General features: G+C 34.1%; 1 protein-coding gene across 7 annotated transcripts in view; it reads right to left on the reverse strand.

Moving 5' to 3' along the window:
- The window catches only part of LOC126812303 (zinc finger MIZ domain-containing protein 1), a 184840-nt gene that overhangs the window by 74685 nt on the left and 91611 nt on the right, over positions 1-18544 (reverse strand). For 6 of the 7 annotated variants that reach the window (XM_050538632.1, XM_050538623.1, XM_056099068.1 and 3 more), the window contains one exon: positions 8859-9007. In XM_050538632.1, the coding sequence (XP_050394589.1) occupies positions 8859-8918 (60 nt within the window). In that variant the 5' untranslated portion in view covers positions 8919-9007. Of the gene's footprint in view, positions 1-8858; positions 9008-9256; positions 9358-18544 lie in introns of those variants that run through there. The other variant, XM_050538628.2, reaches the window with a different exon arrangement.

Here is an 18544-nt window from a genome sequence, read left to right on the forward strand (position 1 = left end):
TAAGTAAAAAGTTTCTGTATTCTGTCACAGCACAACTCCATCTTGTAGGTTGTGTGGTAAACATGCTTTACTGATCTCTTTATTATACCACACTTCTGACACCATTAAACATACATAGTACAAATTGTTTTAACATATTGTACCTTATCTATCATTTCCTACTTCATACAAGCTGCACAAATATATATATGTAATTCCTAAACAAGTGAATGTTGTGAAAATGATATCATAAATGAAATTAAATGGGGTTTAATATCCTACTAATCTGCACCACCTGCGCTAACGAAGACGGGCATGCGCCATATAGTGTACTATGAGGGAAATTTTCCCCCGTCACCGGCACTATACGGCCTACACTTATTTTGAATTCAAACTGTCAAGTGTATATTGGACCTTGTTTTTTTTTGTATTATCCGAACGACTAAGCGCTGTATCTCCTAGCCAGGCCATCAATCCTGCAACTCTGACAAGTGGAATATAGTTGGAAAATCCTGAGGAATTTTCTCAGCCAACACCGGGATCGAACCAGGGGATCTGATTAGTGAGCCAGGACCTTCCTTACTTAGCCACTCCCATATATCACTTAGTTTAAAAGTAAAATCAATCTGAAAATTTGATTTAAAAATCTGAATCACTTTCAGTTAAATAGTCACTAGTAATAAATTCAAGTAACTTGTATTCCATATAATTGTGTCATGTTTTGTACTGTGTCAGCTGCTAAATCGCATTTAAACAATTCAATTTATTACGCTGTTTAAACTGGGAAAGATAAACTAGAATAAAATTCCAGGCAATATTAGGAGAGTGCATCATGCACTGAGATTGTGAGACAAGCCAGCTTAACTAATCTGACGATCACACTTTGTCTATGAGATGATATAATTAATTATGCATGCGATAATCCTACATAAGGCCATCAATTACCTCAGAAGGTGATAGAAATTGCACATGAGGACATGCTAAAGATTGTAAAGTTAAGGTTAACATTTTTAAGCTGGATTAAAGTTGCTGATCATCATTTGTATTTTTTGGACAATATCTAATTTTTCACAGCTTAACTCACGCTAAAATGTATTGATATTGATTATTTAACAATTTAATTCAGAAAACAAAATATCAAAGGTAAATAATCTCCCGAATTGGATTCAATAGGATTACAAAGACGACCATCAAAACATTTAAGTAAAAATCATAGGTGGTGCTGGCTTATAGTGGATGCCGAATGTTGACAAATTTTCAGATCATCAGATCTTTGCAAATGGTGAACAGAATTGAACCATCTTTGGAATATTTCTTTTAGAGATTCAACTTTCACAAGATTGTAGTTTGCCAGGCATTAACAATCTCTTAAATGACTATCAGAGACTTTAAGGCATATATGCTTTAAGTCCTGCAGCCAAAGGGGACATTGGGTTTTGAAGCACTTAAATGTTCTAAATTATTATCTGTGAAAATCAGATGATCACATTGTGCAATAAACAGTTTGTTTTTAAAACTTATTATTGAATAAGTATGTATTCAACAATGTTGAAGACATCATAATTAACACTTTATCTGGGCCATTTTACTTAGAAGCAGTGTTTTCTGGACACCAACATGATCTTATTGAGTCTATCAAGGTAATTAATGTAGGACATTATGAGTGGACATGTTGCAGAGTGCAGTAAACCAACAGACATCAATGATTTCTAGTTCAAACAAATGTAACATATGGAGTACCCATATATTTAAAGTCCTAGAATTACTATAAATATTGTTTTCCATGTCATTGAAAATTACCATATCCCCATCACAACAGATTTTATAGAAAATTGATCAATTTATATGGCTTTCTTAACTAAAATAGAAACAATGTTTATAAAAGTACACATATTCACTCCTCAAAACTAACTTTATAATTTGAGTAACAAAAAATATGGCCAACATCGCATTTCAGACATAACTAACATGGGTATAGGGTAATAGAATACCACTTACCCCCTGGCTACAGATTATTGTCACCATTAGTTGAATTATAGAGCAGAAAATATTTGAAAAACTAGTCTCTACGGGCATTACAGAATAGGTGCAGCATTACTACTCCAACCCAATCAATAATAAAAGGTTAAAAATGCCACTGTAGGGCATGTAACTGAGTTTAGGTGTTTGTGAACAGGAATATGATTCACTTAACCCATTATTCAAGTGCTTTGTGTCTTCAAGCAGAAATCTTATCATTTTCTTTAATTTACCTCTTAAATAATCTTTTTTTAATAACTAAATCAATAATTGTACACTTATCAATCAAAAGTTTTAATTTTCTGTCATGATGAACAGCTACATTACATTACCGGTTTACTGGGTTCAAAAACCATTGCAAAAATGTTTTATGAAACATCTTGGACTTAAAGAACAGAAACCACTTTGAGTTAGGTCAAATTTAAAAAAAACAAATGATTTAATCTGATGTTTTATTTTGATATGGGGGTTTGGGTGGCCAAATCATTGAGTCAAGAGGTGTGATTTCAATTCCACACTTGTACATGAAAAGGAGTAAGGTCTTCTACCTAACCTCATGGGTTTTCTCTGGGTCCTCCGGTTTCCTTCCACTGCTAAAGACTTTTATACACAATCAGTGACCGCCCTAGACTCTTAAAACCTTTAGCCAAATTTTTAGCCAAATCAAATTTTTTTTAGCCAATTCAGAATGTTTTAGCCAAATATTTTATATCATTTTTATTCATATGTTTGTTAATTAAAAATGAAAATAAATGTTTAATATGTACTTATATTGTAGTACACAAGAATATTATTTTATCTCCTTGTCCATGCAAAAGTTCACATTATTGAGAGAATGAGTGCAGATAACAAAAAAATGTTTATAGGACGTACTTCACAATCACATGATTTAATTTACTTCATCGTCATAACAGAAAAGACACGACGATCCTTTTTAAGACACCACTGATCAAATGCTCTGACAAATTCAAAATTTATGCATTCCGGTCCATCCATTTTTATAAGCATGAGGTCATTGAGGGTTAGCTCGACGGTCTCGGTTAAGGTCTAATTTTTGTCCACATGTTGATGAAGCCAACGAAGGACTTGCGTCCGAGATGACTCTCACTCACGGAAGTAGATTCTGGACTAACGGTAGTCGTAGGAAGGAAAAAGGAATCTATCCTTATTTTGGGTTTACTAGTATTAGTTGTCATTATTGTGCGTTTTATTTATTTGCTGCGTAAGTAAAGAAAACTTGGAGTGAAGCGAAAGTAAACAACGCAGTGCCACACAAAAGGGGTGTAATTTTACAGTCTCGAGATTCGATCTTTTGGTCGTTTTAATGCGTAACATTGACTGATTTGCGACTTGTAAGATTTACAGTCTCGAGACTCGATCTTTCGGTCGTTTTAATGCGTAACATTGACTGATTTGCGACTTGTAAGGTTGAGACTAGAGTACTTAATGTACTAAAAATAGACGTTCCATCGAGTCGATCGAACGAAGCGTTGAATGAGACGATTTCAAATTTAATATTAGCAGATTTACGAAATAACACTCTCTAAAATTCATTCGCCAAATTTTTCGCCAGTATCATCAATTTATTCGCCAATAAAAATAATTGTCGCCATTGGCGAATTGGCGAATGTCTAGGGCGGTCACTGCACAATTGAATAATGGAAATAAAATTGAACCATATGTTTGTCCAAAAATGTTTGTGTTGAGTGGATGTTCAACCTGTTTCTCTCTCTATCTCTTTTATTTTGATCATCATTAGCCCAGTTGATTCAGAAAAGTAAGACATTAACCCCAATTTCATTTCATTATTAATAATAACCAATCATTAATCTGTTTTTCACCCTAATATAATTCTTTTTCCTGTAAGTTTGCTTTACGTATTGACAGATCTTTAATGAATTTATAACCCAACATTTACCACACCTGACATTTTGGTCACATCAGCTTTCACACTTATGACCCTGTTTAATTTGTTACTAGATCATTGATTGGTTGTTAAAACAATTGTTAACCAATCATAATTTGACACTGAAAATGTTATTCCGTCCAGCAGAGTTTGTGTTGAAGTTTAAAAAATGGAATGCAAGAGCTGCAAAAGAAAGAGCTTATAATTCAAGAATGGGCTGGGCTGCTATCAAGAAATATATTGTCTTAATTGTGTCTCTACTTTATGGCACTACAGCAAAGATTTTTCATTTTCAGGGTATCAGACTATCAGTATTTGGGTGTAACATATCATTACATGTTGTTTTTACTGGGTGGATTTTTTTGCTCATGGAGTTGAAAATGCAGATTGAATACTTTGATAAAAATTTTGTAAAAAAAAGTTTAAGGTTCTGATCAAAATCTTCCACAACCTTTTAAGTGATTTTGGGGTTTGTATTCGTTGATACACATAGTATATTAATATTTAATATTGATGTTTTCTACGTCAAATACCAAGGATCAAAATTATAGCCATATGTTGATCTTTATTGATTAGTTATTTAAATAGTTTGTATACTAAATTATTTACATAAAATACAGAGTTTGGAAAGAATTGTAGTTTTAATATAAATTATTGATATCAATAGCTAACAATAGCCTTATCCCAATATACTTGTGATTTACAACCGAAAGACCTTTTTATTATTTTTATCTAAAATCTTTAAAGTATTATAAAATAGAGACAAAAAATATTATTTTCACATGTATTAGGGACAATATTAGATCGAATGAGAACAAAAGACTACTGAAATTGAAAGCACGTTCTAAAGGTCTTAAAGTCTATGCAAAGTTATTATCTAATCTGCTTCAAATTTACTTGCCTTGTTCTGATTAGTGAGAGGTAAAAGACTATAAAGACTATTAAATTTCCATTAATTACTGTAATAGTTATTTCCCTTGATCACCTAATAGAGTATTGTGAGCGAGCACTCTAGATGTAAAGGTTATTTTCATATTTATTTTGTGTATTCATTCTATCACTTAATCTATTTAAATTATTAAGATGAAATTGTCAATAGTAGTATGGGACAACGAGTAGCTTCAAGCTAGATCCTCGAACAGGGTCTGCTTGTTTCTACTGGCATGACTGTCAAACAGTTAGCATTCAAGAACTGTAAAAGCCAAATGAAATGAAATTGTCAGAAGAAACCTATAACCTGGCTTTTATCTCGTTCAATATTTACATTATCTTATTACTAGCTAACTATTTAGTCCTGACTACATTGATTAATGGTTTATTAGATGTCTGGTTTATCGAGGTTATTTTACTGTTTGAGAACAAGATATTTCAGTAGAAGGATGAGTTGATCAGCAGTGAATCTGAGGAAAAGCTCTGTAAAAGCCGTGTTTGGAAACAGCATTGATCTAATTCAACTAATATTGATTACCATAAAGTTATACTTCTTGCATGATAAAATTTGAACAACAAGTTCATTCGTTGCCTGGCAGACCACCTTTTTGCTTCACTCAAAGATAATACCAGGTGAAGAAACGAATGCTCCCAGCAGCTAAATTGTTCGAACAGTCCATAAAGGTTGTCACATTTTAATTTTTTTGTAGGTAATGGAAGCATTTACATGGCACTAAAACTGATCAAGGCCTACAACAACCATGAAGATCAATAGACTTTTTCTTCTTGTGAACATTAACACTGTGTATATATTTCATATTGATAGGCTGATAACCTTAGCCTGTTGGGGGCCACAAGATTTTTTAAAGTAATCAAGAGTCATAACTCTGAAAGTAATTATTGGAAATCATGGACATAAAAACTGCATATACAACTCTTCAAGTAATTATTGGAAATTAGGGAAAAACAATAGGATTCTTCACTGTAGGACTATTAACAACATGTATAAATTTAAAACCAGTTGGATGGTAACTTTACCTTTAGCCTCTAAGAGCTTCCACAAGCAATTGGGGATGACGACTGACTGGACAATGTGTGACAATAATATTTTATGAAATACTCCACACACTTGTATTAGATTTGTATATCAATCAAATTATATGCGAAACAAGAAAAGAATTTCTACAACATCTTAATAATAATTACACTAGATATTGATGAAAAAAAACCAGTTTGTACTTCATATTTAGAAAGTGAAGACGAAAAAAGATCTGATAGACGTCAGAATATGAGGAAGATTAATCTGCCCACTACCACCTCCTACATGCTGTGACATCAAGACAATAGTTACAGCAATTCTACCACAACTAATTATCACCAATATCTACCCGAATGACATTTTCCACTATCACGCTCAGTCTCTCACTAAAAAGTAGGCAATAGAAGTGACCCTAGGGAAAGACAAGTTAATCAAGCTAATGCATACTAGTATGCTTGCTGTTTAACCAGTATAGCTGGCAATATTATTACACAAGTAGTGCTAGTATTAGCCCATGATACAATATAATATTAGATTAGTCATGGCACATTGAATACAATGCCTTTCTCTAGATATCATTAATCTATTTCTCACATGTCTTTTATGACAGGCTTTCTAGCTCTTGAAACGTCCACTCTCTTATTTTTCACAACCTTTATCGGCTTTGCTTGGTAATATTTACAACCAGTGTTTTTAGATGCTAATTAACATTCTATAATATTTCAGCAAACGGTCCATTAACAGCCATTATTGTCTGCTTGTACCACAGGTATCATTACATATTGATGACATGATCACATTTCATAATAGAAAGCCGTCAAAAGCTAAATCTACTAAAAGGTAATAATCAGCAACCTATAACTGTTAGAATACTCACACCTTGGGCTAATGAACAAATGAACTACAGGCTTTATGTATACTCACGCTAACTATATTGGTTGAGATCTACTATAAGGGGATAAAGTAATTGATGTTTTATTAATACCGATTAAAAGATCATGTACAAGATTTTTCAGACATGTAGATTTCATTAATTAGATTTTTTTTCTGGTTTATTTCATACCTTGTGCATGATAATTAGCAGTTTTCATCCTGCTTATTTAAGTCTGTATTTTGGAAAATATGGGCCTCCGGTTTCAAAAGAAAGTTTTGAATAGGGAAAATATTTACAAGGCCTGTCAATTTGTTTTGCAGTTACTTTACTACTATTAGTGTGATGACTGTGCAAACGGCAGGTATCAAAATCCAACCACCTGTGTGATTGCCACATTCCTTTACCCAATGCGATCATCATTATTTCCTGTGTATTATTATCCAACCATCAGTGAGTGTCATCATCATTATCATCTGGGTATTACTAACCAACCATCAGTGTGATCATCATCATCATATTCATTATTACCTCGGTATTATCATCCAACCATCAGTGTGATCATCATCATATTCATTATTAACTGGATATTATTATCCAATCATCAGTGTGACTGCTATGCTAATTGGTGATCATTATTCAACCACTGTGTTAACTGGTTATCATCATTATCCAACCATCAGTCTTAACTTTTTATCGTTATCCAACCATCAGTCTTAACTTTTTATCATTATCCAAACATTAGTTCACTTTGTCATCAACCCGTCAGTTATCATTCTCTTTAAATGTCAACTGGCAGCTCTGTTATCATCACTGGAACAACAATACTAGTTTGATCTCAGTGTTAATTAACACCATACTATTATCCAACCATACACCCAGAGTTAACTGCCATTATATTATTATACAACCTTCATCGTTATCATTTCACCACCAAGTAAATGTCATGTCAACTATGTATGACCACATTAATTACCACGCAGAAGATCTCATTATCGCAACACAAACAATCAAATCTCATACCACTTTACCAAACAGAAGATATATGTTAACAATTATCCCATCACTACCAATTAAATCTCATATTCCATTTTACCACACAGAAGATCTTAGGTTTACTATTATCTCAACACCACCTATTAATTTGATGTTACCACTTTACTTACCACACAGAAGATCTTACGTTAACTATATCTCAACACCACCTAGTAAATCTCATATTATCACTTTAACACACAGATGATCTTATGTTATCTCAACACCACCTAATAAATTGCATGTCAATTATTATCTCTGCACCACGCAATACTTTGAATTCCAAATATTACCTCTTTAGCCTTTACTAACCATTACTCTTATGTCAACCAATATATCTGCACCACCAAACATTATATAAACATTTTCACTATCTCGTATATTTCAGGTCAACCATGTTCTCGTTACAACTACACTTATACACTTTTAAATCTCACATCATATCAACTACACCTCCTTTTAAATATTACTATATCTCTATGCAGAACTTCGCATCAACTATTACCATGCAGTCACATTTCATGTCAACTATTATCATTTTTTGCCATTCAGTCATTTTTAAACGTCAACTATTGCCATTTTGTCATGCAGTCGTTTTCATGTAAGCTATTAGCATTTTGGCATGCTGTCATTTTTCACGGCAATACTATATACCGGAAAACACCAGAAAACAACCGGAAAACACCGGAAAAACACTAAATACCGGAAAACACTCTAAATAGGTAACCTGGAGACTAGCACCCTAAATAGGTAACCGGAAGCCTGGTCCTCTGTGTGACTGGGTTAGGGTTAGTTTCCGGTTTATAGTATAGCCCTTCTCCGGGTTACCTATTTAGGGTGGTTTCCGGTATTTAGTGTTTTTCCGGTGTTTTCCGGTATTCAGTATAACATGGTGTTTTCCGGTAGTTTTCCGGTGTTTTTCGGTATATAGTATAGCCCATTTTTCATGTCAACTATTGCCATTTTGTCATGCAGTCATTTTTCATGTCAACTATTTGTCAGGCAAACTATTACTTATATCCCACCATGTGAATCGCATGTACTGTGACCCTGACTGCAATTAACATAATGTAACTCACCTGTTTAATACAATGCAACCTGTCATTGGTCTGGTTGACATGTCTTTCCATTTCTATCATGGCGTCTTATTGTTGAAATGGCCACACTGGAGGGTTTACATCCTTTCGCCCTTCACATCATAAATATCTATATTGCTCAATTCTGGCCGCTGAAAAAAAATAAATCTATATATTTAACTTGAAAAAAAAAAACCCCCAAAAACATTTAAGTGACAATGTAATAACTTAAACATAACCACCATTTACCTGTTGAAATACCTGTACTTAATAGAACCTGATAAATACAAGTTATCAGTAAAAATCATTTTATCTTGTTGACATCAATAAGTAATAAATATTACAATGCAGGAAGTCTATCAGTGACATGAGCATGAAATAGGATTAATAGAAATCAATACCTGCCAATGCTACCAGTGTATATATGTACACGATAAGGATTGATAAGGATTAACTAATTGACTATAAGCGTGTTAAATCTGCCTCAGTGTTCACTCTTACTTTGTCACAAGTCAATACATAATAAGTTGACAAAACAGAGCACCTCATTACATGCAATTATTCTAAACAGCATATGTAGGCAAAGTAATGTTCAAAGAAAGAAATATATTGGTTGACGGATAAAGCACATAGTAACATGTGGTTTCAGTAATATTTAAACATGTAAGCACCTATTCAGGTCTCATATTGATCTGATAGTTTTATTCAGCTCCAAATAACTGCTGTTACACTAGCTTTCATAGCACTTGGTCCTTTAACAATAACAAATAAACAACAGATTTTTATTGAATATGACTGACAATGTAAAGAGAGGTATAACGAACAGTTTCTTCCTGTAATGACTGCTTATTACTAAAATATGGCAGGTGACGATACAATTCAATATTAATATGGTACAAATTTTCTGTATAAAGATTTAAATAATGCAATTTCTAAATGCGCATGTCCTAGGAAAAATAAACTAAAAACCCAATATCCATATTAAAAATAAATTTAAACAAGATTAAATCTCAAAATAAATTAAATATAATCTTTATTTTTTACTCCTTAAGGCGACACTTTTTTGATTTTTCGTTTTACAGACCCGCCGACTGAAGCGTGAACCTCCCGATAAAAAAATAAATATGTAACTTGAGAATTTAATTTTATTTTATTTCCGACCCATACATGAAATAAAATCTTTGTTTGTTGTCATATTTTTTTTATTAATGTTTATCAATTTTCATTTTGATACATTGGCTTCAATGTATCCCGTGTATTTAGGAAACATCGCGTGCTGTGCAGTAAGACAACATGAGCGAGAGCGTTATCCCACGAGAACTGTCATTCAAAATGGCGGGATATCTGTGCCTCAACGTGTGGCAAGAAACGGGAATTAATCAAAGATCATTTGTGAAAATAAATTCATCGGACACTATACGCACTTATATGGATATACTACTTCTGAATTTATTAACAAGCTACGTTTCGATACACATACAGGTATCGTTGTTAGGGCTGTGTCGATATATCGATACACCGATATGTATCAATACATTCCAGCGATATTTATATCGAAACGTAATATGGCCGTATCGCCTTATCGTTTAAAAAATTATTCAGTTAAGAAAGACCATGAATTGAAACCTACGTGACAAAAGAAGACGATCTCGGCATGGTTTGCCAATCGAGCGTCTTCCACGCCGCGTATGAATTCCAGGTACCGGTAGATATTATAATAATAACTGGATCATACATTGATGGATTCATTGACCAATTGTTAGGTAAATTTAAATCTTCATTGAATATAATCCCCTGATAGAACATCGAATACACCGAGAAACAATCATTTAATAATATATTTACCTGATGGCATCTCCAATGCTGAATTTCAATGGCGAATTAGGTCAATAAACCAGTTCGAAATCGCGCTTACCGTTATGATTTTTTTTATTTTATACACATTTTGACAAAGGCTTAAACTTAAAAATATTGTCGTTTTTATTGAAGGCTATATCATAATCGCGCAGAATTTTTTTTAAAAACAGTTTCAAGTATGGTTGTCACGTGATAATTGTACCGTGTGTCTATCATTGGCGAATGAATAAAAACTTTTGCAAGTTACGTGACTTGCTGCGTGATAGACAGAAAACTACAAATTGTGTTATGAAGAAATGCCATGGTGCCGTATTAGCCTATTTTGGCTACATGTACGGCATTTTCTGATACTGGCAATAGTAGAAAAATACTAATATTTTAGATCATCGACTTATGAAACGCGAACGTTTCATCGAATAAACGAAGACGGTAATTTATTCTGGAATATTACTGACGTGAACTTCAAGTTGGTACGTGAATTAAATATGGAAAATTTTCAAAAGGTGTACCTCTGTCGTTATTTTTGTGGTAATCACATACATACGACATTCTCCATAAATTACCAAGAATTATTTTTGTTGAAGTCTAGTTATATCAAAGGGAATAGACTCTTATAATTAACCCATTTCCTAGTTTGTGACATCGTATACTGGTTAACAGTGATACATAATATATTGTCACACACTTATTTTGTTTTGTTAACAATATTTTGTGGTTTTTTTTTTGGTTTTTTTTTTTAACCGACCTACCCAACCAATATGATAACGCTGTGCTGAAAAAAAAATCTAAAGTTTAAATTTATTTTTATTTTTATTTTGACCTACCCAACCTAAAGTGCTGCCAAAAAATCTGTAAACAATGAAATTAAAAATGTCGGGCCTAAAGAGAGATAAATGGGGTTAAATGTCCAGTCAACATAAACTTCAGGACTGACATATGGTGCAATTTCAATAATTTACTTGCACATAGGGCCTTTAGGATTGGAAGACAATCAGAGGACCCGGAGCAAGCCTACACGATTGGATGTACTCTATAAAGAACAACAAAATTTCTGTTTATGTTTGATAATAATGTCGGCAATACCATTAAGCAGGATTTTACCCAAGCAGCACTATTACTGTCTTTGCATTTATCAATTCTAAAAGGATTTGACGAAAAACCAAGGTCCCGTGTACAAATTGGCGTGCACGTAAAAGATCCCTTGGCAGTTGGAATTTGATATAAGAGTAGGCTGTAAAGTCGCTGCCTGGGCAAAATTTCCCTCATAGCACACTGTATGGCGTATTCCCGTCTTCATTAGCCCAGTTTAGGAGCAGAACAGTAGGACAGTAAACCTCATTTCATTTCATTTCATTTCAATTCTAAAAGCTTTATCCCTTGTTAATCTGTGCAATTTTCATGCCATTGCAACAACTTTTCAACCTTTCATTGACTGGGAGCCATTTTGATGTTATCTTTTGCAAAAAGGAAAAAGATTTGAAGAATCCTTAAAAGTAGAAATATCTACTGTCACACAACGAAAATGCAACACTGGATGGCAACACATGACAATGCCTCGATAAGATCAACACATTATCTGGCAACACCTACATCTGTGTCAGGTCTGCATGTATTCATCAGTGCTGACACTGTTCATATCTGAATTTTGCAGGATAGTGCTGCATTTAAATGATCCTTATTGAATAGTCACATCACTCAATGAAAAATTCGAGTTAGTGCTACAGAAGTAACACTGTTCGACTTTCAGGGAATGTAGTTTGTCGACGTATATTCTCTAAGTATCGGAAATGAATACAGATTCTTGGAATGGATCTTTAACACTTATTTCAGGAGCAAATAACACCAACAACTTACAACTTCATGTAACTAGTATATAGGTTCTCTAAGCAGGTCTCTCCATCTAATAATTCATCTTACATACATTTGTCTTTTTATATACTATTCAAAAAAAGTAGGGGATATTTGATTTTTAAGTGTTATTAAAGTCACCTAATGAAACTGACGAAGAAACAAATGACAAAATGAAATGAAGTTCACATTCATCGATTTATTCCAAATGATCGTTAGACTAAGTAAGGCACAGACTGACCATTATAAGGGTAAAATGATACCCGGGGTCAAACAGCAAAGTTACCACAGCATCACAACCAAGTCAGTAACGGGTAAATCCTCCTCTGTTTGCCAAACAAGCATTGATCCGACGTGGCATACTCCTAATGAGACGTCTAAGGTCATTTTGGTCCAGATTGTCCAATTCCTGTTGCAACGCAGCAGCAAGTTCTTGGACATTGGCAGGACGTTGTTGACGTTGACGTAACCTCTGTCCAAGCATGTCCCAGACATGCTCGATGGGGGAGAGGTCGGGACTCCGTGCTGGCCAAGGTAATGTGGTGATGTTCTGTTGTTGGAGGTAACCTGTAACGATCCTGGCCCTTTGACATCTTGCGTTGTCATCCTGGAAGATGAAACGGCGGCCATGACGTCGTGCGAATGGCACAACATGGACTGCCAAGATGTTGTCCCGGTAGTACTGGCCTGTAACACGCCCTGCAACAACATGTAAAGCCGTTCTTCCAGCAACAGTGATGCCTCCCCACACCATAACAGAACCACCCCCAAATCGATCATGTCTGATGACGTTAACGTCTTGGAAGCGCTCGTTTCGACGACGCCACACCCTCCTACGTCTGTCCAAAAAATCAACAGTGAACCTTGACTCATCTGAAAACATCACATTGCTCCAGCGTCGATTATCCCAGTTTTGACGATCCCTACACCAACGACGTCTTGCCTGAATGTGATGATCTCTCAAACAAGGGATCACGCGAGGACGTCAGGCGCGAAGGTGACCCCTATGCAGTCGATTCCGAATCGTCTGGCCACTCACTCTCACACCAGTGTCTGTTTGAAGACGAGCGCTGATCTGATTTGCTGTGATGACAGGATTTCTCAAGGCCAAGGTACGGATAAATCGATCCTGGGCTTGAGTTGTCGCCCTTGGTCGACCTGAGCGTGGTCTGTCCTGTACAGATTGTGTATCACGGTATCTGGACCATAGCCTGCTTATGACAGACTGAGAAACATTCATCGTCCGCGCCACAACCGCCTGTGTTGTGCCGATCTGTAGCATGCCAAGGGCACGTAACCTTTCATTTTGGGTAAGCCAACGCATATCAAAATTTGTTTTCTGGTCACTAAAACAATTAAACTGATGTTTCCACCCTGGAATTCAATGCCACAATGACTGTAACATTCAAAGTCAGAGTCGTGCAAATCTTGGGTTGGACCCCCATGATGATCCCAAGCATCACCTGCATTCCATGCGGTAGCTATTGGTGCGTTTGGGCGTCACATGTAACTGGAAATGTTTCTTCTGTTAGGTTCTATAGTGACTTTTTTTCGTAGTCATTTGCATATTTTAGTATTATGCCCCCAAAATCAAATATCCCCAACTTTTTTTGAATAGTATATAAATTAGTTACTATGAAAGTGTTGACATTAACATACAATTATTGAAGGATTCAGTCTTAAGGAATATAAAACAATAACATATGACCTAGACATCGTTCACAGAAGAGTAGCATAAGCGCTATAAACAGTCTTGATGATCATTTCCAAATGACTCAATACTTTTAGCTGAAACTTTCAGACAAGGTAAATAGCCTGTTACTTAATTTTGACATTTAATTTAGATACTTAAACAACCACCCCCACCCCGAACTTGAACAATCTTACCAAAAGAAATCAAACAGATTACAACTGAACACTGAAAATGTGAAATCAAATACGGATGACATATTTGTTGCAGCATAAGTGGTAATACCAATAACTGAGCATACACCATGTCACTAGATAGTGACCCACAAACATATAATTAACACTGACCTTGTTCATTGAGCAAGATCTCAATAACCTAATATATTATAAAATAACATTATTTAAATGATAAATATTCAATATACAACAACATCTGCTCTTTACAGCATTCACATTTAATTGAATAGGAAAATTAAAAACCATTACTAACTAATAAAAATATTTATTTCTAATGTGAAATGACACAAAATATGATTTTTCAATGTCTCTTAAATTTATTCATTATCATTATTTACTCATTAATATTATGTTTGATATTTAGCTAATCAAAACAGCAAATAGATTTGTAGAACTGACTCAGTTATGTATTTTATTCCAAAAATATTCCAATTATGGTAGCTGTGCATTTTTTCCCTTAAAAAGAGAGAGAGAGAGAGAGAGAGAGAGAGAGAGATGATCTTTAGAAATGGAGAAAATCCAGAGTACCTACACCCTCAAGCCTTTATTGATCAAACCTTTGACTTGCATAGATAACAACAGTAATGATTTGCAGTGCAATTAGGTCATTCATTCATCCCTTTCCTTCTGAATGAAAATGAAATTAAGTAGTTGCTAGAACTTTGTGAAACTCCTGTTTAAGCAACAATATGACTGAACAGGAACTTTGGGCTTGTTTAAATCAGATTATCTGCAAAATTTGACACATATCGTTATATGCATAAAAATATAGATATTTTAAACTTCATTATGAGTCCTCATAATTACAGCTTAAAATAACGATGTTCAAGCAGTTCAGTAACTGCTTATGCAAAATGATTTCCTTTTAAATCATAACAACTCTATGGGTGATTTTAGCATCCCTTGCATGAAATGAAATGGGGTTTAACGTCCTACTGTTTTGCTCCTAAACTGGGCTAATGAAGACGGAGCATCTCTTGCAAACTAAAATATTGTGAAAGTTGATTCTTTAATAGGAATATCGGTCCATTAACGGTTCAGTACTTGCACAGATACGACGAATTGAAAATTCCATCTATCTATGCTGTTCCCTATGTAACAAGATAGCCGCCATCTTTATTTCAAGTGAACCAAATTGATGGGCCTGTTTAAAATTCATTTGAATCCAAGCTGGGAGACTTTCAAGTTTTGGTATTTCGATTTGATTTCCTTTATTTAAATGTTAAATAATTAATCTGAGTACATATTAGCATGGATTTAGTCGTAAGGAAATGATATTTTCCGAAAAATGCAAATCATGCATAATCAAGTAGGTCAAGGTTTTGATTTTTAATAACTGGGTGAGACCACAATAATTATTGTATATATAATATATATCATATTTATTTTCTTGTTGAATAAGATAATGCCTTTTTAATTTCTTTTTTGCTGTGGGTCAAATAATGTAGACTAGAATTTAAAGGTATTTGTTAAATCAGTTTTATACATGAAATCAGCAGTGGCATGCAGAGGTGTAGTGATGCCTGTGGCCTAGTCCTTGATTGTATGCCCCCAAGACTCTGTTACTTAGTACTCAGAGAAAGGAAGACTTCTTTTAAATCTGTAAAGACAGGTTGCCAGGCAACGAAAAATATGCCCACAGCAGCTTAGTCAGCCGGGGAGTGAACAAGAAATGTCGCATATTTTTTCTTTTGTCAGAAATGAAAACATTTACAACACACTAAAATCTGATTACGAGGAACAACCCATTTGGCTTTTAGTTCTGCCTTATTCTAACATTTAGCATACAAAACATTTAATATCAATTGCCGTAATCATCGCAAATCGTTGAAAATTGATAGGCCACAACTCTGGGAGTAATTATCAGAAATCAATAGGATTCTTCGTCTCATGACCTTAGACACTGTGTATAAATTTAAAGTCAATCAGATATTAACTTTAGTCTTTAGAGTGTCGAATATCAACTTTAGCCTCCAGAAGGACGGACAGATGGGGGTGATGACAATATTCGACCACATTTCAAAGTGGGCATATAAAAACAGATGGAATAAACTTTTTATTCAAATAGCAGGGCAGCTTTTACAACAAAGTAACAGATGATTCCAAATTCAAAAAAATTAGTTTTATTCCTCTGCACACCACTAGAAATCAGATATACCGTACTTGTTACTGGACAATTAAATACAAGATGTAATTATAAGTATATGAAACAGATGTGACATATAATATGAACATTATAAATTATACTAAAATCAATAGAATATTCAAACTGTTTTTACTTTCTTTCTTATTGTCAATACAAACAGCTTTCATGATGTGCCAGACGTATTGCCAAGTATTGAATTGCAATTCAACATGGCTCTCATAAATGAAAATCTGTCCATATTTATTTTTCAAAGCCATACCTTTCAACAATAGCACCTGTAAAATATTGACTACATACTTATTTATATACATAACTTAATATTGCTTTCATTGTCATTCACCATATCTACAGAATATCATGAAATGTGAATAGCAAATGAGAATTCTCATCATAACACATTTAATTCTCTTTGATATAACCCACATTGTGTTCTGCTACTTAACAAAATCACAATAAATGTAGCTACAAAATTGGTTGTCTGCTATTTGAAAAGAATGATTTCTATAAAAAGAATTAAACCTACGCACACATAAAAAGCAATAAGTAGCCATTCTTCATCCAATTCTTTAATTGAAAATTTATTAACAAGTAAAAATCTATATAGGTTGTGAATGTGATTTATCTGTTTTATCCTGTCAAGGCAAAATAACTCGAAAGATAATGTCAACATAATACTAAGACAAATTTAGGCATTATCTTATTCATCAACGAGTGTAGAAAATCTTTATTTCAATATTGTGGCTCTATCAATATTAATAATGATAACATTGATAGCATTAATAGAATATTCAATTTCTATCGGTAAATCAATACGCTAGAAAACGATCGACTCTGAACTTGATCTGCCCGAGCCAAGAAAACACAGCAACAACTTTCACCTTATCATGCATGATATGATGTAATGCAAGAAATTCGCCAGCAGTTCAAGTCATAAACGCTGAAGTTGGTGTATAGAGAGCATTGGACAGGCTAAGTAAATATTAACTTTGTGTTTATAAGTGAAATACAAAGCTTACTCACGAAGCTAATCAATATTACCAGCAAGTAATGAGCGATGTTGACTGTCAAATCCACATATGTGTATATCTATAATGAGATGTGTCAATATCGTGGTTATACATGATGAATTACTGTTTCACAAGTTGTTACAGATCAATACATTTCTCTAGAAATCCACAATAACCAAACTTGATCGCAGCTAGAGAAAAGTTAAAGAACACAGCTTAATTATCAGTGGCCATTAAATAAATCTAACTTGGAAATCAAATCTTATTTTGGCCACAGAAGTGTTGCTTTTGAAAACATTCCATCAGTTAGCTTTAAACAGATAGTGATTTAAGTTTGTTTTTTCACAGCTAAATCTGTCCATAAATACAACAGCATGTTTAACTCATTAGGCAGATCACGTACATCTTTATCTGGAGATTCTATAAACACAGATTAAATAACTTGATCAAGCGGCAACAATCAGTGGTGTATCCACAAGGGGGATTGGGGAATTGGTGAGGAGGGATTTCCTTGACATTCACATAAAATGCAATAAAATTGGTATCTGGTTGTGGTGGTGTTGGTGATCTAGTATATACTGATGCAATTAAAAAATGATATATGATTGCATCATGGTACTAACCCGTCAAAATATTTCTAAACGGGCATTGTCCATACTGTCCAAACACCTAGAGGACACTGACACAAATAATTTCTGAGGTCTTTGCCCCTCCCCTATTCTTCTCAATATCTGCATAGGTCTCTGGCAACAATGGTGAAAGTGGAATAACTGCAATTTTCTACCTGTTCTTATTCTTATTAATCCTGTACAAGCTCTACATTAAATCTTTGTATTGCCATATCATTTACAAAAGACCATATTATAAGCTTATTTGATTCATAATGCCTTAAAGCTCCAACATGC

The sequence above is a fragment of the Patella vulgata genome, chromosome 2 (assembly GCF_932274485.2).
Source record: "Patella vulgata chromosome 2, xgPatVulg1.2, whole genome shotgun sequence".
Taxonomy (NCBI): Eukaryota; Metazoa; Mollusca; class Gastropoda; family Patellidae; genus Patella; species Patella vulgata.